Below are 23,588 nucleotides of genomic sequence, written 5' to 3' on the forward strand. Positions count from 1 at the left end.
TTCTTCATGGACTTACCAGTGTCCTCCTTTGTGTCCCATTCATCTTTGCTGACAGCAAAGTGTCGATTTGGCGATAGCACGTGATGGCTTCCTTTTGCGTAATGGAAATCGTCTGTATTTGTCATAGTGGCTATTTTGATAGCAAAGGTGCTTTTCAAACAGTTCTTGATTCGTACTGCTGTGTAACAGGTTGAACATAGCCGACAACGAAGCATAATGGATATTTCACTTTTCAGATGATAATCATTGATACAGCCCGACATCTTTTCTTTCGATATGCGTGAATTGCAGAGGTGCTTTTTGAACTGTTCTTCATTCAAAATGCTGTGTAATGGGTTGAACATAGCTGACAACGAAGTGTAATGGATACTTCACTTTTCAGACGATAATTGGGGCACGCGGCGCCATTTCAGATGCGGTATGTGGGGGTTCACCAGTCATAATAATTATAGTTAACAAACAAGTACACAGAAACATTTGGAATTTTCAACTAGAGTAGGGACCAGAACACATAGATAAAAAGCACTGAAATAAGCTGGAGTAGTGCACGATATTAATTCACAGTAAAACAATAACAAGTGGTATATCCCTACTGTGCTCAAGATACCATAATGGAAATGCACAGTAGGGATATAACATTTCTTATTGTTTTACTGTGATCGTGCACTACTCCAGCTTGTTTCAGTACTTTTTATTGATGTGTTATGGTCCCTACTCTAGTTGAAAATTCCAAATTTTTCTGTGTACTTGTTATTATATTGTTTTAAATGATTTAAATGTTAAAAATCAATTATATTACATTGGTTATAATGCAAGAACGCAAAATGAATAATGATGTGAGTATAATACAGCTATAGCTACAGAGACTGCCAACAAAAAGATGAAAATCATATCCAAAGATGATATCAGTTCATTAATACTCTTGGACTGGCAGGATGATGTCCATTCTAACAACATAGCTACAGTAATAATAAGAGAGAGATTGCTGAGAAAAGATCAAAATCAAATCCATGATGTCAATTCATCAATGCGCTTGGGTTGGTAGGGTGATGGTGTTGATTGATAGGAGTGACAAAATGATGGAGTTGATTGTTCAATGTTAATGGGGTGGCAGGGTCATGCATGGTGACGTTGATTCTTCAGTGCTATTGGGGTAGCAGGGTGATGGATTGTGTTAATTGAATTAATTCTACAATGTTGTTGCAGGGTGTAATCATATATTGTACTGTATAGTAGGGACCACAAAGGAGTAGGCGTGGCCCATGAAATAACACCACCCAAAAAACAGCCTCAATTTCCCTTGACGATGATGAGGCAGTATTGGTTAGGTAAAACTAAGCCTAAACAAGCTTTCAGATCGACCTGAAATGCTTTCAACAAGTTGCTATGGAAATTTTTAAAAAAATTATTTAACGGAATTTTCTAGTGACTGACTGACTGACTAAGTAACTGACTGACTGATGCCTTCAGACAAGCGTAACTCGATAATGGCTAAGGCTACGGGTTTGAATTTTTCACTGTTCGATGTCACTTCAGCTTGAGAGGTGCCTTTTGGCATACCGCAGTACATACAATGCATTCTTCATGGACTTACCAGTGTCCTCCTTTGTGTCCCATTCATCCTTGCTGACAGTGAGTGTTAATTTGGCAGTAGCACATGATGGCTTCCCTTTGTAGCGGAAATTGTCCGTATTTTTCATAGTGGCTATTTTGTTAGCAGAGGTGCTGTTCGAATGGTTCTTGATTTGTACTGCTGTGTAATGGGTTGAACATAGCCAACAACAAAGTGTAGTGGATACTTCACTTTTCATCCGGACAATAAATGATATAACTGGGGCATGTGGCACCATTTCTTTCAGTATGCAGGGATTACAGAGGTGCTTTTTGAACAGTTCTTGATTCAAAATGCTGTGTAACAGGTTGAACATAGCTGACAACAAACTGTAATGGATACTTCACTTTTCAGACAATAATTAACATAGCTGGGGTGCATGGCGCCATTTCAGATGTGGCATGCATGGTTCACCAATTACAAAAAAAAAGTCAACAAACAAGTACACCAAGAATTTTCAACTAGAGTAGGGACCATAGCACATTGATAAAAAGTACTGAACAAATTGGAGTAGTCCATGATATTAAATCACAGTAAAACAATAAAAAATGTTATTTTTTCATAAACTTTTTTTGTAAATAATTTTGTTATAACTGGTGAACCCATGCATACCACATCTGAAATGGCGCCGCACGCCCCAGCTATATCAATTATCGTCTGTAAAGTGAAGTATCCATTACACTTGGTTGTCAGCTATGTTCAACCTGTCACACAGCATTTCGAATCAATAACTTTTCCGGAAGCACCTCTACAATCTATACATATCAAAAGAAATGGTGCCACGCCCCATTTTTATTAATTATCGTCTGAAAAGTGAAGTATCCATTACGCTTTGCTGTTGGCTATGTTCAACCCATTACACAGCAATACGAATCAAGAACTGTTTGAAAAGCACCTCTGCAATCAAAATAGCCAGTAGTGTTGTTTTAGTAAGGACTTTTAGTTTTAGTTATAGTAATTTTTCTTAATTCTTTTTAGTTATCCATTTAGTTATGGTTATATTCTCTGTGTTATTTTAGTTTTAGTTTAAAATGTGAAAATCTTTTAGTTATAGTAACATTTCTAAAAACGTTTTAGTTATAGTTTTAGCAATCTTTTCCAATTCTTTTTAGTTTTAGATTTAGTTTTAGTAAAATATTCTGTTGTATTTTAGTTATAGATTTAGTTTTAGTTAACTAATACATATTTGTGTTACTAAAAGTACTTTTAGTTTTAGTTATAGCTAACTAAACCACCATCAGGTCACAAACTATAGCATATATCAATGTTTGGATGCTATATATAGCAGTACAGTTTCATTCTGTGCTTTGCTCCACCTGTAGAACATATGTGAACTAATATGTGCAGTACAGCATTGTAAGTGGGCCGGGTCAATTATCCGGGTCATTTGGGTCACATTTTGTCTGGGTCAAGTGAGTCTTATCCGCTTCACTGAATATCTGGGTCTGACCCGGATGAGATCACGTGTAACTATAAGTTAACAAGCTCGATTGTATTGATGAAAATGCAGTTGTAAACACTCAAGAAACTTACACAGAGCCACACCCACCATTCAGGAATATGCTTTGCTGTCTGTGCGGGGTATGTAGTAGAGCCATGCCCACTTATTGGAATTGTACCAGCTGTGCTTTGTGAGCATGCATGCAACACCAGATCCATGTTGCTACTTGAAATGTAGGTAACTAACTTCTGGAAATTCTGTAGCTACATGTAAACTTACGTGGAGCAGCCCCCACTTGATAATACATGCGTGGAGCCACACCCACTTGATAATACGTAGCTACTCACTTCTTGCAGACAATTTTTTATAGTGTAAAAAATGTAGGGCTGACTAGTGGAACTTGTGGACTTTTAATCTAGCTCTTGGGGCACGCCTCTATTTTAATTAAACCAGGTCACATGCAGGTCAGATCTGGGTCCTATCCAGATTACTATTTGGATCAGTGGGTCAAACGGGTCAACAGCACTGACCCACTTACAATGCTGGTGCAGTAGTCTGAGCAACTGATAGCGTTGTTTTAGTAAAGAGTTTTAGTTATAGTCATAGCTAGTTTCTTCAATAATTTTAGTTTTAGTTATAGCAAGAGTTAATAACAGTAGAGATAGTAGTCCTTCTTAATTAATTTTAGCTATAGATTTAGTTATGGTTATATTGTCTTTGTTGTTTTAGTTTTAGTTAAGAACATGAAAACCTTTTAGTTTTAGTTATAGTTTTAGTTGTGCATAAGAAAATCTTTTGGTTTTAGCTATAGTTTTAGTTACCTTTCTTACTTCTTTTTAGTTTTAGATTTAGATTATTCTGCTGTTTTTTAGTTATAGATTTAGTTTTAGTTATGATATGGATTTGCTTTTAGTTATAGTTAACTAAAACAACACTAATAGCCACTATGAAAAATACGGACGATTTCCGTTTAGAAGGGAAGCCATCACGTGCTTGTGCCAAATCGACACCTTTCCCTGTCAGCAAAGATGAATGGGACACAAAGGAGGACACTGGTAAGTCCATGAAGAATGCATTGTACGTACTGCGGTATGCCAAAAGGCACCTGTCGGGCCGAAGAGACGTCAAACAGTGAAAAAATCAAACCCATAACCTTAGCCGTTATCAAGTTACGCAAGCTTGTCTGAAGGCATCAGTCAGTTACTTACTCACTCAGTCAGTAGAAAATTCCATTGAATAAAAAAATAAAATTCCGTAGCAACTTGTTGAAGGCGCTTCGGATCGATCCGACAGCTTGTTTGGGCTTAGTTTTACCTCACCAATACTGCCTCATCGTTGTCAGGGAAAATTGAGGCTGGTTTTTGGGTGAAGTTATTTCGTGGGCCATGCCTACTCCTTTGTGGTCCCTACTATACAGTTACTGTCGTACTGTATGATATACTATCTATGGTTAATTCCAAATGAGTTAGCTAGCTGCATGACGCCTGGTTTTTAGAAAGTAGCACAACATCAACTTGTTTCATTTACTTGTTATATTAAACGCAGTGGCAATTTGTCCGGCAGTCACGTGAATAAAATAAAACTTATAAGACAAAAAAGGGTCCTGAAATGGAAAAAAAAGCCTTGACTGGGATTCGAACCTGATACCTTGAGCTTCGTAAGCAGGTGTCCTAACCACTGTACCGTGGCTCCCAGTTACTCACCTTCTTTTTAGTTTCTACCTTATATACATCATTCAAGAAGAAACAAAGAATACCCAGTGAAGTAGAAACAAAGCTGAAGTAGAAACAAAGCTGAACCTGACCCTAACCCTAACGTAATGTTACATTCGCCTGTTACGTACAATGATGACTTTCACTGTCTGTAGGGTTGGAGCGAGCGTCCCGGTGAAGCCGGGCCAATCCTAGCTCGCCTCCAACTCACCCAAAAACTTATCTTCATACAACTAGTGTGTTTGATATTTGAGTTATGAGTGATACTGCCAGACGAATAGTGCAAAAAAGTGGTGTCCAGCTGCCGGACGAATAGCATAAGCGATCGATTGTCAACCACTATTCAATTATACTCCACAAAGCCAATATCATTCAACCCACGGCAAAGCTTATTAGTTTAATACCACTGCAAGTGTAAGTAGAATCTGCGCCTATACTTAACTAACCTTTAATGCGTGGCAAAAAGTAGTTGAGACGGTTTTGGTTTCATCCCCTCTGTATCAAAAGTCGACCACGCATATTTTAACTTGACCGTAACAGATTATTCAATATCTTTAAGTCGACCACCCTTGGTTTTTCCCTTTGCCATGGTAACTGCATTTACGGAGTAGATTAGTAATGGATACTATTGGACTCCACAATTCTCAAGATCAATATCCATATAGGTATCGCCTGTAACAACCGCATGGTAACGAAGTATTCTATAGTTTTCGTGAAATGAAACACGAAGACCTTGTCTAGTGTTGCAACATGGCTCAAACGGACGACAGTGCCATTACTGGCTACAATTTCATTGTTTATTCATCCAGAGCGTGATTTCAGGTTTGTTCCGTAATGTTATAGCATCTCGATCGTCATTTTCCTTATTTGGATATGATCGAGTTCTCGCGTATAGACAATATGCATACTTTATTACTCGAACGAAAAATGATCAATTAAGCATAGACGGTGCAAAACTCGACGGTAACTTAAAAGCGGAAGTCCCATACAAAAGTATGGGAAGCAAATGCAACTCGAGCAATAACTCACCACTCGAGCTAAGGACAGGCCATCTTGCTTGCCATACACTTCTTTCCATGTTGTATGGGGCATCCGCTTTTACGTTACCGTCGAGTTTTGCGCCGTCTACACTTAATTGATCATTTTTCGTTCGAGTAGTAAAGTGTGCATATCGTCTATTCCTTGGGGCCTGTTTCACTTCTTGGTTCTAGAGTTCTTGTCACCAACTATCCTTACCGTAGTGAATATTCAGGCAGCTTCTCATAATTTCAGTATTCGACTTTAAATACACCTGTGGCTGTGGTCGACGTAAGATACTGGTCGACATTTGATCGCTAACGCCTCGGCCGTTATTGCTAGCCACTGCGTAGCTAGCTATATTAAAAGAAAAAATTAAAAAAACTTTTTTTCCCTCCCTATTGTATTTTTCCCTTTTGTGGGAAACCAAAAGGGGTTATACAGCGGGGAAGGAGACTCAGCCCAGTGATTTGCCAGTCAGTGCGGCGCAGCCGTATGACTGCAAGTATAAAGTTGGCGAAAACTTCACACAAACAACATTTCAATACAACTATTTGTATTTTTTACTAACTTGCTGATTCATTTCTAAAGGATTCAATCTCTGCCAGCTGAGCTGTCCTCAAACCGGTGACTTCTCGAAACCATCTTTGTTTTGGAGTTGCGCATGCGTATAGAGCCACTCCCTCCAACCCTTTTGGAACCACTCGTTATTTCTGTAACATTAAAGAGAATTGGTTTAGTAGTAGAGGATGCTACCAATTCTCACTTTCTAGTAATCCATAGGCCAGACAAATTTAAAGTTTTACAGTTTTATACTGGTCACCACCCGCCTGGTATTTGCTCCAAAATAATTGTGTGAGATGCACATTTTCACAATAAAAGAACTATAACATATTCTTATAGATTACAATAAGTAGGCTGAAGCTTCTTTAGTCCCGCAATTTGCCGGGGTTACCAGCCCCTGGCCACCACCAAGATTTAGACAAATTAGAACTAGAATCAACTTATCAAAGACTTGACCTTCAGCTAGTGCAAGATCAAGTTTTTCTAGTGAAGCAGACAGCTCTGATGTGATCTACAGTGGAACCAGTTAGCTAATTAGAACACTTGAAAATGAGGACACCTGCATAATCTGGACACTTGGTAAAGGTCCCAAAATGTCTCTTTAGCTACTGCATGTAAATGACGCATTATAATCATCAGTGCCACGTGCGCATCAAAATAGAAATGGTGTATTACCAAAAAGGAGAAACGATGGTGGTTTGAAATGCTGTCGATAGATATAAAGACACAAAGGAACAAAAATCACTAAATTTCACAATTATTAGTATATAATGTTGTGCTGTGTAGTACGTCACATAGCAGATGGAATCTAACTCACCTGATCAATATTTATAGAGGAGTGGAACCAGATGGCCATCATGAAAGTGGATGCTTTCCAACAGCTGATATATAAAGAATGCTTATCAATTAAGTGTCTACTTGGTCTATCCTATATCTATGCCAAAATCCTTAGCTATAGCTGTATGGCCTTTATTGTAAACACCAAAAGGGTGAAGTTTACTATAGATATTATGATATGTAGACATCTACAATTTTCACCATCAATAGTTCAAAAAAGTTTAAGTGAGATCTAGGTTATACTTGTTACTAATATAGGGAAGGTCTGATATAGTGGACACCTTTGATAATCAGTATACTTACCCATTTTGTATTGTATTAGTGCGCACGCATTTGTACCCCTGAAATTAGGATATCTCACTAACAGGGATGCCTTGATAATGAGGTGATTTATCTATCCATGATCCTATCTGTATAGTGTACACACAGGACTTTGGCATGAACCCATGATATGTATCTCACAAATTTATTACCAATGCTACAGTCTGAGGAGCTTTAGCAAAATTTCAGTATAGTAAACCACAGGTTTACTCTACATAGCTTTTTCTATCTTAGATCATAACCTCATTTAGTTTCCAAGCATCAAAGAAGCTTATAAGTAGAGCAACAGAACTCCTCTTGTAGAATTCTATGGAAATGGAATGACCAACAGAATAAAGGTCACCATGTCAATGCATGGGTTGGATTTTATGCCAAAAGGTTTCTGTGCAATATTGCAGGACCCTGGCAATCACATGCACTAATAATACTCTAATAAAGCAGTCAAGATTTTCATTGACATACAAACCAGTTAACTTGTCAACATTCTAAGATGCAGGGTTTACAAAGTATTCCATTTACTGTGTATAAGTAATCAGGCACTTTCCATTGGTCATTCCCAGCCCGTTTCCATTTCTATAGAATCAGTCCAAGAAGCTGGCATGCCATACCAGTGTGTCATTGAACAGGAAGAATGAAAATAAGATTTTCAAACATACATGTCTCCATTTTCCTTTGTTTTAACAAAATGGTTTTTACAGTGGAGTTGGCTGCCAGGTAGGGCAAGCCACACACTATAACACACTTTAGAAAAACACTCATAAAACACAAATGTATCACCCAATGGCATTGGAATTTAGCACGGTGGAAAATTTCAGTATTTTTATGTGAATTTGGTATGCAATTATTTGTGTAAAAGACCTGCTACACCTACAGGGTAAACTGCTTGAAAGAACAAGCTGATTTTGGTGTGTAGATGGACTAACCATTGGAATGCAAACTTTTTGTGGTGTGAAAGAAATATAGATAATGACCATGGATTGGAGTTACTAAAGCAAAAACCAAACAGATGTAGCATGCGATCGACTCTTATGAATAAAAACCAAAAGTTGTCATGCCAACCAGGCAATGTATTTGGGAAAATTGGTACAGTATGTAGATAGATTAATTGTTATAGAAAAAGGCCTTTCAGTGGTTTAAAGCAATAGGATAAAGTCACCAACTTATAATGCAAAACGTGTAACAAGTGCACAACTGAGATGCTGTAATAGTGTAGTCACCCTATTAGAGCATTATGCTAGATGACAGTCATTTAAGTCAGGGTTCAGCTATGTATCAAGTTGCCCTGTAGATAGTTCAGCTATGTAACAAGTTATTCTTTAGAGAGTTCAGCTAAGCTACAGGTCACCCTACAGAGAGAGTTCCACCATAGTAAAAGTGTTCAGGCTACGTACCAAGTCACCCTGTAGAACATTTAGCTGTGGGATAATATTATAGTTGCAAATTTGTTGTGACTGGCAATGAAATAGTTCATTCAAATAAAGATATTACACATATTTATATTGTTGTAATATAAGAAACAGGCAAGTCTTAAAGCCAGTTACAGGCCTGGTTTGGGGCTATCAATTACAAATAGAAGTGATATCTTCTCAAAGACAGCCAAGCTGTAAAAAGGGTGTGCCCCCCCACCCCTCCCAAAAAAAACTCAGGGTAAACAAAGTTGTGAAATCAAAAGTGGCAACCAAAGAAATGTAAGGCATGGTGATACAGTCATTGATCAACATTCACTTGGTTGCCACCTTTGATTTTACATGACTTTTGAGGGTGCACTTTTTTACAGCTTGGCAGTTTTTGAGTACACTTAAATTCACTTAATAACTTATGGATACAGTGATCATCATATTAACCATGAATAGACAAATCAATATAACTACCATTTCTTGGCTGCCAATTATAATCCAACTGTACGGTAGTACTGCTTAAATAAGGATCCTCCAAAAATGACATGCCGCCTAAAATGTCACCTTTAGAAAAATCATCCGAGAAACATTGTTACATCAAATACAGCAATGAAAACAAGAAAGCACAGGTGGCCAGATATAGAATTTTAATACTGAAATTCGAATTTTTATCTGCCTGCGTGCGTGCGTGCGTGCGTGCGTGCGTGCGTGCGTGCGTGCGTGCGTGCGTGCGTGCGTGCCAACCTATTCTCGTACTTATTTTGACCATATGGTTCAATAGTGAAAAGTGGCTTATTTTGAACTATACGGTCGAAGTGTCTGGTGGGAAGTATACAGGGAACTAGGGGGCAAGCATTAGTCGGGGATTTCTCTGTATACTGATACCATGCAAACTTGAGTCTGTCGCGGGTTGGTTGCAGCTGCCGGGTTGACTACTCAGTTGATGCACACCATCAATATCGTTTCGATTGTTGCTGCTTTCAGGAATCCAGTTTCACGCAGAAATGTGAGTGCCATTTCACTGTTTGTAACTATGAGTCCCATATTGTAGAATTAGCCTGGGAGACACACTTGGTTAATGTGTAATGCATGGCACTGGAGGTGACGCAAGGGATAAATACGTGTGGATACACTTTACCTAGTACCCCATAACCCCATCCTCTGAGCAGTTATGAATGTCACAATATAATCTATTAAATCATTACAGGGAAGGTTTTTGATACGTATCAGTATTGCGTTTTGTTTAAGGTGGTTTAAAGAAACCAGCTACATAGATCCTAAGCTGTGTAGCTAGGCCGTCATTATTTAATTTCTTGTTTCTCATCTCCACCTGCATCAATTTTTTGGTAGCCATACCAAATTTTGATGATTTGAATTTTTAATGATCACATGGATGTACTACATATTTTCATGCACATGAAGAAGTTTGCTACATTGAGACATCATCCTTGTAACATTTGAATTTTGCAAACTATAGCTAATTCAACACATGCTTTATACTATTGTCTCAAGGATTAATGGCCAGGTACATGTCAAGATGTCAGAAATCAATTTGAGTGTTCACCCTTCCAATGCCTGCCATCAAAGTTAGCTTTATTCAACATATTCTCATATTTACTTTGACCACATGAATACTAATGAAAAGGGACTTATTTTGAACTATACGGTCCAACTGTCTTGTGGACAGCACTCACATTGACTAGGAAACTAGTAGATCAGGATACCATACCCGTTTCACTTCATCCTAACAATTCTGCCCCAGGATATGGGAATTAGGCTTAGAATGCTGATCCTTTCCCTCTAAGTTCAACAAAACTTGGATAGACACGTTATTACTTAGTAGGCCTATATATGTGGCATCGAATAACTATATAGACCTGTACTGTTCAACTTAGCTATATACGTACTTTCCTTTTACAAGATGAATAATTAGAAACTCATTCACAGGAACTGGAATTTCAGTGTTTGTGCTGGAAAATCTTAATAAATAAAAAGTAATATCCATTTGGTACCACATGGGTACCTTATGATAATAAAGGCACTCTCTAGATGAAATTTGTAGGAGAAAATATCCTTACTGGCTGGTAGAGCTTCTGTAAGCATTCGAGCATAAATTGGATGGCTACATGTAATGAATTTCATGCAATGCAAAATTTTGGCGGGAGAAATCTGTTAATTTATGTGAGTTTATTTTTGGCAAATACTCGTGTTGTATATAGCACTCTTTTACAATTGGCTAAACATTTGGACACAAACTTTTGGCGAATTGAAATAATTTTGCCAAATTCGCCAAAATGTTCTCCAGCCAAAAATTTGTATCATACGGTACATTTCACCATAAATATAGACTTAAGTTTCTCATTTTAACAAAAAAAATTGTGATTTTTATGTTCACTATTTTGTTTTTACTCGACAGTAACACCAAATTTTTAAAATAACCAAAAGGTTTTTACCCTTGATGTACTTTGATCATACACAAAGTTGCAAGTATGAAAACCATTTATGCAACTATATACCATAAAATGAAGCTATTTTAGTCAGTTTTAAGATGTTTAGTCAGTTTTAAGGTGAATGACATTGTTTTTATACAGTTGTTGCAATGACATCCAAGAGAACATCTACACCAATTTCTGATACTGGTCAGGAGGATGTAGAGGCTCTTCATGCACAGTTTGAAGCATCTATCAAAAGAAATAATCTTCCTAAGCGAAGAGTCTGTTCAACCTTTGAAGTCAGATATGATGCTGCCACTGGAGAAAGAATAACATCGTCAAGGAAAAGGCCACGTAAAAGAAAGCCAGTGGAAAATAGGCACCAAGACAATTGTAAGTGGTATATGGATTATATAATGCAAACAATTGTGTGACCTTATTTTGATTATTTTAGTCTATGAGCAAGTTTTAAAATAGCACCACCATCACGTGGCCAGAGTTGGGGGTAACGAGTTACATTTGTAACGCGTTACGTAATAATATTAGTTTTGCAGTAACGTGTAATATAACACATTACATGATGAAGTAACGGGTAATATGTAACGGATATTACATCCGGAAATTGTAACACGTTACTTCTCTTTAATGCACATCGTATCCAGCTCGTGATTGGCTGCATTTTGGGTCCAGACAGCACTGGAGACAGCATTTCAGGCATGAAAAAGAGTAATAGTGTATAGGGAGTGCCTATGAGGCCACGATACTACAACAAAGTATGTTTTTGAGGCTGAACTTACACCAGAAAAACATGTCTCACTCGTGTAGTGAACAAATGTAATATGTAATAATATTATAGTTACTGCCCTCAGAATAACGAGTAATATCTAACTTGTTACTTTTTTTCTGGAAGTAATATGTAACTGTAGCGAGTTACATTGAGTAGAAATAAAGAGTAATATGTAACGAGTTACATTTTTAGAGTAACGACCCCAACTCTGCATGTGGCTATACACCATATCTGGCTTATACTTTTTGACAGGTCTGCCTTTTGACAATTCTGCCTTCTGGAAAAATAGTCCAATAGGCATGTTAAACCGTAATGTGTTCAGCTGGCTGCGACAAAGCGCTGGAGTGATTGCCTGGAAAAATGAAAATGTGATATTTGCCATTGTGGCTTAGTGTATTCAAAGTATGTTCCAATGTTTTTACTATAATTATGCAAACGAACTTTTCACAGACCAAGAAAGATAAGGAATTTTGCAGTTTTATGTGTTGTGACGATCATTTATTTTCACACTATTATTGAAGCATAGAGCCTATATAGTCATATCTCTCAACAATTTGTATGTATGATATGAAGCATGTACCATAATAACACTAAATCCACTTTAAATCCTACCACCTTACCAACACCCTACTTATACCATAATGTGATACAGCAACACCCATTAAGAAATAATTATTTCAAGAAATAATAATTTCCAAATGGCTCACATCATGCAGTGATTGCATGCTATTTGGAATGATATGAAGAAGCTAGTCACAAGCATATGGCCTTTTTCTAGTGTATACAGTACTTCTAGGAAGCCAGGCAGTTAATTCATGGTTCACAAAAACTCTGTACAGCCATAAAATTTATCGTCAGTGAAAATTTTAATCAAATACCTTCAACAGAGCAGAGGCGTAGCTACATCCGGGCTGAGGACAAAGCCCTAGTAAAGTTTAAAGAACTCTGAACAGAAGTCAACAAACCACACTACACACACAGACAGTACTTACACTCCCAGTTGTTACTTGTACTCCATTGCAGCTCATTTTGTTGGGTCCACCTGTGGAGCTTACGTAAATTAAACCCACTATCGTAAATTACAACTATATATTCATGTGAGTTGATAATGTCAAAACGTGAATCATCCAGCTAAACGTTAGCTGTAGGTCAGCAAACCCCTTTTGACTGCCAGAAAAAAAGAAGGAAAAGTACCAATAATGAGGTTATATAGTAATGAATGTGTCGATCTGGTAAACGGCATGACTAGCAGTGGCAGCTGCAAAATGCCCTCCCTAGTGAGTAATTTTTAACGCAAATTACACCTAAAATCTCAAAATTTCCTGATGAGAGGCATGCCCCCAGACCCCCCTAGATAGCTCATGCTTCGCATTTCGCTGAGTGTAGAGAGCTACCACTGTATTGCACAAGTTAGATTCAGGTGTGACAGGTTAGCCCTGGTAAGCATAAAGGCCTGGCTATGCCGCTGACCTTCAAATAAAGGTTGGTGGTTATAACTGCTGGTAAAAAAATACATGATTTTTGCAAAATAGGGTACGTCACACATAACTTTGATTATCTTAAAGATAGATCTCACTGTGAATAATGTTAACCATCAGTACACAAAGGCTTGTGTGCAAAGCTAAATTAACAAGATATTTCATATGTATAATTGTATTGTGTGTACATGGGTGCAATTTAACTGAATGTTATACAACAGTTAATGGTGTGCAAAGTGCAAGTGCAGAGAATGAACAAGTTTCTGAATTAGGTGGGTGCAATCACATTGTATAAATATTGCACTTTAACTGTGCTTCATGCATGAGTGTTATTTGTGTACACATAGCCATTGACCATAATTATGAACAGAGCGACCAATTTGGAGATCCTATGAATGATGTTGATGGAGAGTCAGGTATATAGACAATGCTGTCATATGAGTTCATACAGTTATACGTATATTTACAAAGTGTTTAATTATGATACTACTGTGTACCATGTCCTTTTCTTGACTTAATGTCCTGCATATAGTGTGCTTGGAAGTTTACCCAGCTGTATAATGGGAACCTGGTGCCCAAGGGGGAAGCAACTTTGAGTAAATGATACGTACCTGAACCCTGGAAGATAGTAAATGATACCTGGTCGATAGTGAATGATACCTGGTCGATAGTGAATGATACCTGGTCGATAGTGAATGATACCTGGTCGATAGTGAATAATACCTGGAAAATAGTGAATGATACCTGGATGATAGTGAATGATACCTGGATGATAGTGAATGATACCTGGACGATAGTGAATGATACCTGGTCGATAGCGAATGATACCTGGACGATAGTGAATGATACCTGGACGATAGTGAACGATACCTGGACGATAGTGAACGATACCTGGATGATAGTGAATGATACCTGGACGATAGTGAACGATACCTGGACGATAGTGAATGATACCCGGACGATAGTGAACGATACCTGGATGATAGTGAACGATACCTGGACGATAGTGAATGATACCTGGATGATAGTGAATGACACCTTGACGATGGTGAATGATACCTGGATGATAGTGAATGATACCTTGACGATGGTGAATGATACCTGGACGATAGTGAACGATACCTGGTGAATCCTCCTGCTGGTCACTAGTCCTGCCCCAAAAGCATGCACAGACTTAAGCCCTACAGTGGTGCACAGACATCCCTGTGCTGGTTTGCTGGGCAGTAATAGCTGTGTTTTGTGACTGCTGTTGGCTTTTCTTTTCTTTGAAGTTTAGTCATTAATAACAGTGTGGATATCTGATAGATGCATATACCTATGAGTAGTTATGTAAACAGATTATATAAACTGTACTTACCTGTGACAAATTTTTTCCATTACCGTACAATGTCAATTCAAAGGATACATAATATAATACTAATCAAGCACAATTATTACAAAACACCACAAATTGCAACAATCATAAACAGTTTGAATAAGGACATTTTGTCATGTATGTCGTGTCATGTGCTTGGCCTAATTTCTAATTTCAATCGCAGCAACTATTAGTGTGTACAAGAATCCATGTAAATATGTAAATCATCACTGTATATCCACTAAATAATGCCAGCACTTAATTGTTTATCAGTATGACTCATCACAGCACATATATACTACTTTCAAATAATTATGTTGTTGGTCTGCTATTTATGCACTTAGATGATGCTGCTACAGTAAATCTAACTTTGATTTGTGATCAACTTAGAAATGAGCTAAGAGCTCATCAACAAAACATGAGATTCAATAGAGATAGACCATCAGAGTGGCAATCTCGCATAAGTAGACGAGAGGAGAGTTGGGATGAGACGAGAAATGTATTGCTGGACGCTGTTATTTCTAACCAAAGCATTCCACATAACAATGTAAGTACAGTAGTAAACATATAAATTGGTACAAATATCTTAATGTATAGGAATGCACTTTTTGTGGAAGCACTGGATTCATTCGGTGTTCTGAGTGTACTCCTATGGGAGTACTATGCCAAGCTTGTGATGGTAGACTGCATGAGGTTTCACCCTTTCATGACAGAAAAGCATGGCGTGGTAGCCATTTTGAGTCAATCCCACCTACAATTACAGTAGACCACATGATGCAAACTAAGACAATTGGTATAGTAATGTGCATCACATCATTTGTATTGTACGTATTTATTATACAACATACACAAGTGCTCTGCTTGATATAAACGTACGAGCCTGAGGGAAGTCAGGCTTGCATATGTACAAGCAGAGCACAAGTGCACTTTGTTATGTACTACTCACCTACTAGGAGAAAAAGGCATTGCTGTATGGCTACATTTCTTTTATAAAGTAGCTAGAACGCCAATATCGATCTTGGTCTTCAGAATGGTGACATTTCAATGCCGTCTGGTGGACGTTCAATGATGTTACAGCCCCACAATCAACTCTTACATGTTAGGCTATAAAAGAATTTGAGTGAACTGAGGCATCTTTCCACCTATTAGATGAGTTGTCGTAGTGGTCTCAGCCACCGGCACTTGTGCAACGCTGCACAAAACAGCAGCCAGTATATGCACTATTAAAACTTATAATGCACTCGTTGCTGTCTGCAACAGTGCCATATACAAATCTGGCACTCATGGTGCCTTTGAATTGCCCATGCAGAGTGGTACACATATATATGTCCTATATTGTGCTAGCAATCATAATTTTGTGTGCAGTACTTTGATAGTACTGTTAAAATTGTTTGTGCAAATGGCAGAATTTTAATGCAAAGATTTCATCATTCATGGTGCCACCTTTCCATACAGGTCCATCTATTATTCATTGATTTATTTGTTAGAGCTTCACTAATAGTTTGATCTTTTGGAGCCTTGAAATTTCAATGTGTCATGAAACTGTTTTCACTGACTTTAATTATGCTTAAATGATCGCTTTGTCACAGCACTTAACTCAAGTACAACTGTAATGTATATGTATAGTACGTAGTTATGTGTCACTAACATTGATGCACGTTACTCATGTGTACATTATTCTACAGAGCGATATTGGGCACTACCAGCAGTCTGGAGGTGCAAGAATTGTGCAAAAGGTGGCACATTGAAGAGAGTGTCTTTAAACAAAAAAGTCATTATAGTCACTTGCAAAGGCACGCAATTTTTGTTACTGAAATGTGTGTTGTAGTGCTGCTATTTTGGCTGTACAATTTTAAATGGACTATGCATGCAGTATCTGTTAACTAGTAAATTTGTCTTTGTCACTATACGATTACACATGTCCATTTTTTCAGGGCGGTATGATTTAGACGACTCTCAAATCGTTTGCAACAATTGCAACTACCACTACGATGACAGACTTTCATCTGTAGTGTCAGCTGGATACTGGCCTGGTAATGTTTCCCGTGATATTGCTTATATGTTTTCACAAGATCTACTTGAGTTTTTCGACACTCTTCATAAGTTCATTCCCAGTTTATCAACTGGAGGATTTATTCGCACTTTGGAAAAAATTTCTGCTGACAATGCAAGAGTTAGTATATAATGTATAGCATTTTTTTACTGAATATCATCCAGGTTCCTGTTATAAATCAAACAACTTTTATGAAGTCATTTGAGGAGTATAGATACATGAGGCTGGATATTTTGAAGCTGAAGAAACATCCACTTCTTCAATGTCCAGCATGCTTCGAAGACCACCATTCCATGCATGTTGATGGAAACAGAAAACTTTATAGATTCAGCAAAGTTCCTAGGTAAGTATGCTTTAAACAAACGTGCTTGGTGGGACTGTAATTCATTTTGGTTGTTGTATCTAATATACGTAATATATACGTATGTGTGTTTTATGTAGAGGTATTCGGACTTCATACTATAAAGATTTGTTTATTTGCAAGAATGAAGAAGTAGATGCACATTTGCAGCAAGTCGGATACAGGGATGATACCGTAAGCTATTGTATGACTCCATGCAATATATACATGCATGCTTGTACCTTCTATACATGGTATTTTCCTGTTAATATTTTGTAGGTAATTATAAAAACAAATACACAAAAAAATTGATATAAAAAATTCTGTTACTGTTGTTTTTGTTTTCTCCGAGATAGTTTTCATCCAAGTCAGGTATGTGACGATGCCTTCCAAGGATAAGAGCAAGACGGAATAGGAGGAAGGAATTAAACAAATCTTATTATGAAACTAATAAATCTCTCAGACAGGAAGGATAAATATGACAAGCACAAAAAAATATTTCACAATATTTTACAAAAAAAAAAAAAAAAAATGGTTTTACAATATTTTACAACAAAAAAAAAAGTACAAAAAAGACATTGAAATTTTCAGTTAGAGTAGGGACCATAGCATGGCAGTAAAATGTACTGAGTAACGACATTAAATCACAGTAAAACACTTAGTACTACAACTAACATCCAATGCAGAATATTTATCAGCACTGTGAGCAAAATGTGTGTTTAGAAATACTTTACATGTATAGTCGTGTATATCTTTGCTTACGCCTTTCCAACTTGCATGCCACAGAAAGTTACTACAATATTGCTTTCACGTGTTACACCTAGTTAACCTGAATAGTCAACTTCAACTTGACACTCGAATTGACATTCAACTTGAGAGACTGTACATTGCACGTGTATTGTAATGTTTTCACATAAGGTGAGCTCAGTAATAAGTCCATGATACATGAACAGTAGCTGCTGCTGTAGGCAAAAAGCACCTCTCGGGCTGAAGCAACATTAAATGATGAAAAAATCAAGCCAGTAGCCTTAGCCGTTATCAAGTTATGGTTGTCTGAAGACACTTGTCTTAAGGCATCAGTCAGTTACTCAGTCATTAGACAATGAAAATTCTGTTGAATAAATCTTTTTTTATAATTCCATAGCAACTTGTTGAAAGCATTTTGGGTGAATCTGAAGGCTTGCTTGGGTTTAGTTTTGCCTAACCAATACTGACTCATCATTTCCTGAGAAAAGTGAGGTAGATGTTTCTGCATGGGCCATGCCCACTCTTTTTTGGTCCCTGCTATACAGTACCATCGTACTGTATGATATGTTTTGTAACAAATAGGTGAACCCCATGATATTATCCATATTGCCTTTATTTGTAAGTACAAATTTTAATTTCTGAAGTGACCACTCCTAGTTTCAAGACGATGGCATGCTCAATTCATGAGATGTGACACCCGTGTGGTTTCCCCATATATGTATGTTAGGGAGACTAATATTCCACAGATATACAACCGGTCATTAGAAATTTACCACTGATAAATCCCCCACTTTTGCAGTGGGTAAACTTCTTCTAACCTTGGACTCACTTTGTATATATGCAGAATACAACCCATAGCCATGATTTATATATTAGATATACATATATATTGTTAACATTAAAAAAGCATGCACGAAGAGTACATAGTTGTTGTTAAGTTAATCAAGATATTACTGTAGGCAACAGGAATGTGTGGAACAACTAGGTGGAAAGCTGCCAAAGCAACATCTAAAACCATGAGGAATCTTGATGAAACTGGTTTAGTGGTTGCTGGCTGTCGTCATACATTAGCTCTAAAGGCAGTGAACATGTTTCGTGGTGAACTGTAAGTTGTTTCGTATACCTTATGTACATCACTACACACTTGGAGGTGCAGATTTGGCTACACTCACTTTTTGCACACGGGAGAATTGTGTGAAAGAAATGTGAAATTCATGTGGCAAGATGTTGTGTGCCAGTACTTTCCATGGAGTGAAAGGGTCAACTTTGACTGTCCTGAAGCCTTGGACATGAAGCCTTGTCTTCCCATAATGCATTCGAAAGCCCACTCATGGCATTGTCAGGTGATTAGCAATTGTCATACCCAAGTAGCTATATGTTGTCAGCTTCAAAACTCAAGATCTTGTGGGGAGGACGCTGGCAAGATGGTGCAGGTAGTGGCTCTGGAGAAGATATGGAGCTATTGTTTAGCTATTTGTCCCAGTGGGCATTTCCAACAAGGAATATGCTAGCTTATAGTAAGATTACACTGTTAGCTAGGGCATACAGTTATGTTTAAATTATATGTTTAGGACGAGAGGAGTTTTTGACTGAAGCAGTTATATTTTGGAATGACCGAAAAATCCGATCTCTTCCAAGAACATTAGTGCGCCGTCTTCGAAAGGTCCATGCATGCATGACACATTAAAATGTGTTCAATGTTCATTTGTACTGTATATTAGTGCCAAGAAAAGCTTCTTGCAGTGGAGGGACAGATGAATGTAATTGGGCTCCCACAAGCTATCTTAGAATCATATAAACAGGAAATAGTAGCTGCTGCTAAAAGTTAGTTGTAACAGTTAGTATTCTTAATATGATTGTACATATTAAGAGTATGTGCCATAAAATCTTGATGGAAACTTTTTATACAGAAATTCACTGGTTTTATGCAGCAACTTGCTTAAATAGACTATTTCTTTTGTATGTGAATACATGGTATAGATTTACACATTGCCATGCCAACAGTCCGGTATAGCAACAGTTATGATGCATTTTTCTTGTATGATAATATATACAGGGGAAATTAATTCTGAAGATCATAATCCTGATGATGATAGAGAAACCTACTTTTTACTGTGGAAAAGTCTTGGATTAGCTAGCCAGCTGAGTCAGTACAATGATAATAATTCTTCAGTGGAGAGTATAATATTTGGTAAACCACAGAATGTAATTGCTATCATAGTGCTGATAAAACCCTGGTATGCACACTAATCCATGCACAAATGTGGCATATCTACTGTAGACATTGGTTTTGTTGATCACTGCTTGCTGCCAAAAATTTATCAATCAAAATGGAAAATTAAAGCACTTATAAAAAACATAAACTGATTTAGTGTTCTATAAATTGTTTGGTTCTTCTTCACTTCAAATCCATAATGCACGATGACAAGTACTGCTCTGATAAATTGACTGAGCATAGCTCCATGTTGCATAGAGAAGATAGGGCACCAGAGTTTAGGCCCTATATATAGGCTCACCCTAGATATGCCACTTGCTGCAAATGTAATATTATGTGTATTGCACATGTACTACAGGAACACAACATTTATACAAAGAAGCCAATAGTATTATGTCAAAATCAGCTGAGAATTTGACAAAGCTGCAGGCTTTAGAAAGCAAACTACAAATCAGTGATGAGAATAGTAGAGAAGATTGCTTACATCAAGGAAAAAAGTTGGCAATACAAAGAAAGTTACAAGATCTACAGGGAAGAATGGAGCTGTATTATTTAAGTATCAAACGAAAGTTATCTTCAATCAAGAGTGTGGCAAGTAGGCTTTTCTTTGTGTGTACACCTATTATTGCTTGCTGTATTGAAGCATCTAGCAAGCAAAGAACAAATTTACGGAGATCTGTATCATCAGAAAAGAGGAAATTGTCTACTTGTATTACTGAATATAATGCCCTGGGAGTTTTCATTGAGGGATTTCATCCTGCTTCTGTTGAAGTTGTTATGGAGGGGGACTTCCCTTGGTCCAAGTTAACAGGTAAGATAATATTCAAGGTGCACGTGTTTCCATGATTAATACGAAGACTTAATGATGCTGTGTACATGCTAGGTCAGCATCGCAGTGCAGATATCCAATTAAAATTGGAATTAGTTGAACATTTTAATGAAAGCTGCAGGTGGAAAGAAGAACAGCACCTAGTGACAACTGAAATGCATAGTTTTCTTCATTTCTTCAGCCAATTGTTAAGAAATTTATCTGAAGATGTTAAAAGTATTATATACATTATATGCATGCAAACTTATTACTAAGAGTTATATTAATCTGTACTACTGATATTGTTGTATGTGAAATGGTGAGAATGCATTTGGAGCTTATTTCTATTGCTTGCATTTTCATATATGTACAGCCTTAGTGGTTGTCAACTCACATGCCTTAATGTGCTGATAGTCAGCTTAAGTAGACACTCCTTGGTATAGTCCTATGCTTTGAATTAATGGCTATTCAACCTTGCTGCTCTTTCCTGCCATTTATGACTCCAGATACCTGCATGCCAACCATGTTGTTAGAATGTTACTCTCACACGTTGTCTGTTCTCTCTCTGTAGAGATTGAAGATGAATTAAGTGACTTGATAACAACACAAACAGAAGACAGAAGTAATGTACGTTCATAAAATGTGACAGTTATGTCATTGTACTGTTGAGTTGGTATATGTCTAGGAATAATATGGATCTGTTGTATCTAGTTTGTTTTTGGTACCGTATAGTTAATCATTCTACCATTTTTGGCATGCTGGTGGCTATAGGAGAAAATCAATTATTTTATGTATATATTTGTATAGGTGCATACACGGTCCATATAACTTTTTGGCATTGCACGGCCTTTCCCAACTGATCAATGTGTTGATTTTAACAATTAGGAGGCCAGCACAGTGTATGATTTTATCTGTATACTATGCCTGTCCAGTTATATATCGACTCTATTTAGGCTGTTTTGGGTGGTCAATAAATCTCCTATACCCCACCATGTTTACTTATACCCCACACCTTCAGGCACAGTCTGCATAACTAACTTACTTGGCATCCAGTTATTACTACTACTCACTTGATAGACGTGACTGCTAACTTGGGCATATCCTCATTTGATTAAACTAAACAACTTGACTAAATGTCAATTAAAAGTCATTAAAGTTTATTTTCCATGTTTTCCCATGAGTTCTTATAGTTACCAGCCTCATAACCAATCACTATAACTTTACCCAATGAAAAAAACGCCAGCATTTGTGCCAATTACGAACCTAAATTTTTCACATGCAAACTGATGGTTGCTATGGTGACTCTTTACCCAACTGACAAATTAGCTTGAGCTATCAAAAACTTCATTTTGCTCTATAGAGAGGTATATAGTGTGTAACATGAAGAGTCTACATTAGTTATACGGATACAATGTGGAGTCTACATAATAAACCTCTAGCCCTTAGTAGCACCATTGCTGCTACAGCCTCAGGCCTTCGGGTTTATAAGTTCCGTAGACTCCACATTCGTTCATTGTATCCATATGACTATTATTTAACCCCCCGTCATACTATTGTGCACTCTTGAAATCCTTTATCTTATTTCACACCAGGTAGCTTCTAGTTTAGGACATAATTATAACAAAATTAATTACATCTTTGATATAAATTATTTCATAAAACAAATGTGACTATATAAATCTGTTTGTATGCTTCATCAATAATACTTTATTTTAAGATTTTAGTACATTGTGTACCTTATATTATATCATGGCTCATGCTTATGTGATCCAACACAATTCCAGGTCATCACAGAAAACCCAGATACAGCTGCACAATCCTGGGTTAGTGACAGATGTCAACATTTAAGAGGAACCCTGGCCATACTGAATCAAGCAAAGGCAGAGACAGCTGGACGTCTCTCAGATGCCATAGAGTTATTCAACACCACTGATCATGACCTTGATTATATCGGCACTACTGGCCATGGGGATATACATGATGATGAAGATTACATGGCAGCACAGTCTGAGAGTGATTGCAGTAGTAGCAGTAGTGATAGTAACAGTGACACAGAAGAGTACACGTAACGTGCATGGAGTATTGACATTATGACATAACTTTTATCAGTATATGCGCTAGACCTTTTGTTTACCTTCACCAGCACCACCAGATATAGCTACAAACATTAGGAAATAAATTACTATATCAACTTTAACATTCACACATAGTTTCATGGATAGCAAAGCTTCCCTTCATACCAAGACAAATAAACACCGACTGCAGACCAGACACAGAATAATCATTACAATCCCTATATGTACACTTAGGTGGAAGCAGTGGGCTTAAGCTTGTCTTCAGTTTAAGCATATTATATTATTAAGGATGTATAAAATCACACAAAATAGACAAGTTACAGTAAGTCTGCTCTTGGCAAGAATTACAAAACCATAATGTGCATACAAGTGTTAGGAATAACAACCATTGGTATCCC

General features: G+C 37.3%; 1 protein-coding gene across 1 annotated transcript; it reads left to right on the forward strand.

The window, feature by feature from the left end:
* The first annotated feature begins 9,679 nt into the window (after nt 1-9,679).
* LOC136250008 (uncharacterized) lies at nt 9,680-23,278 on the forward strand. The gene is made up of 21 exons (XM_066042165.1): nt 9,680-9,907; nt 11,493-11,726; nt 13,820-13,870; nt 13,946-14,014; nt 15,297-15,499; nt 15,550-15,745; nt 16,638-16,745; nt 16,887-17,125; nt 17,170-17,348; nt 17,447-17,540; nt 19,052-19,197; nt 19,249-19,435; nt 19,492-19,609; nt 19,664-19,755; nt 19,814-19,916; nt 20,149-20,283; nt 20,666-20,902; nt 20,951-21,118; nt 21,191-21,352; nt 21,687-21,742; nt 22,900-23,278. The coding sequence occupies exons 2-21, from the start codon at nt 11,501-11,503 to the stop codon at nt 23,182-23,184; spliced, it is 3,054 nt and encodes a 1,017-aa protein (XP_065898237.1). The 5' UTR covers nt 9,680-9,907; nt 11,493-11,500; the 3' UTR covers nt 23,185-23,278.
* Nucleotides 23,279-23,588: the final 310 nt, after the last annotated feature.

Source organism: Dysidea avara, chromosome 3 (genome assembly GCF_963678975.1).
Source record: "Dysidea avara chromosome 3, odDysAvar1.4, whole genome shotgun sequence".
NCBI lineage: Eukaryota > Metazoa > Porifera > Demospongiae > Dictyoceratida > Dysideidae > Dysidea > Dysidea avara.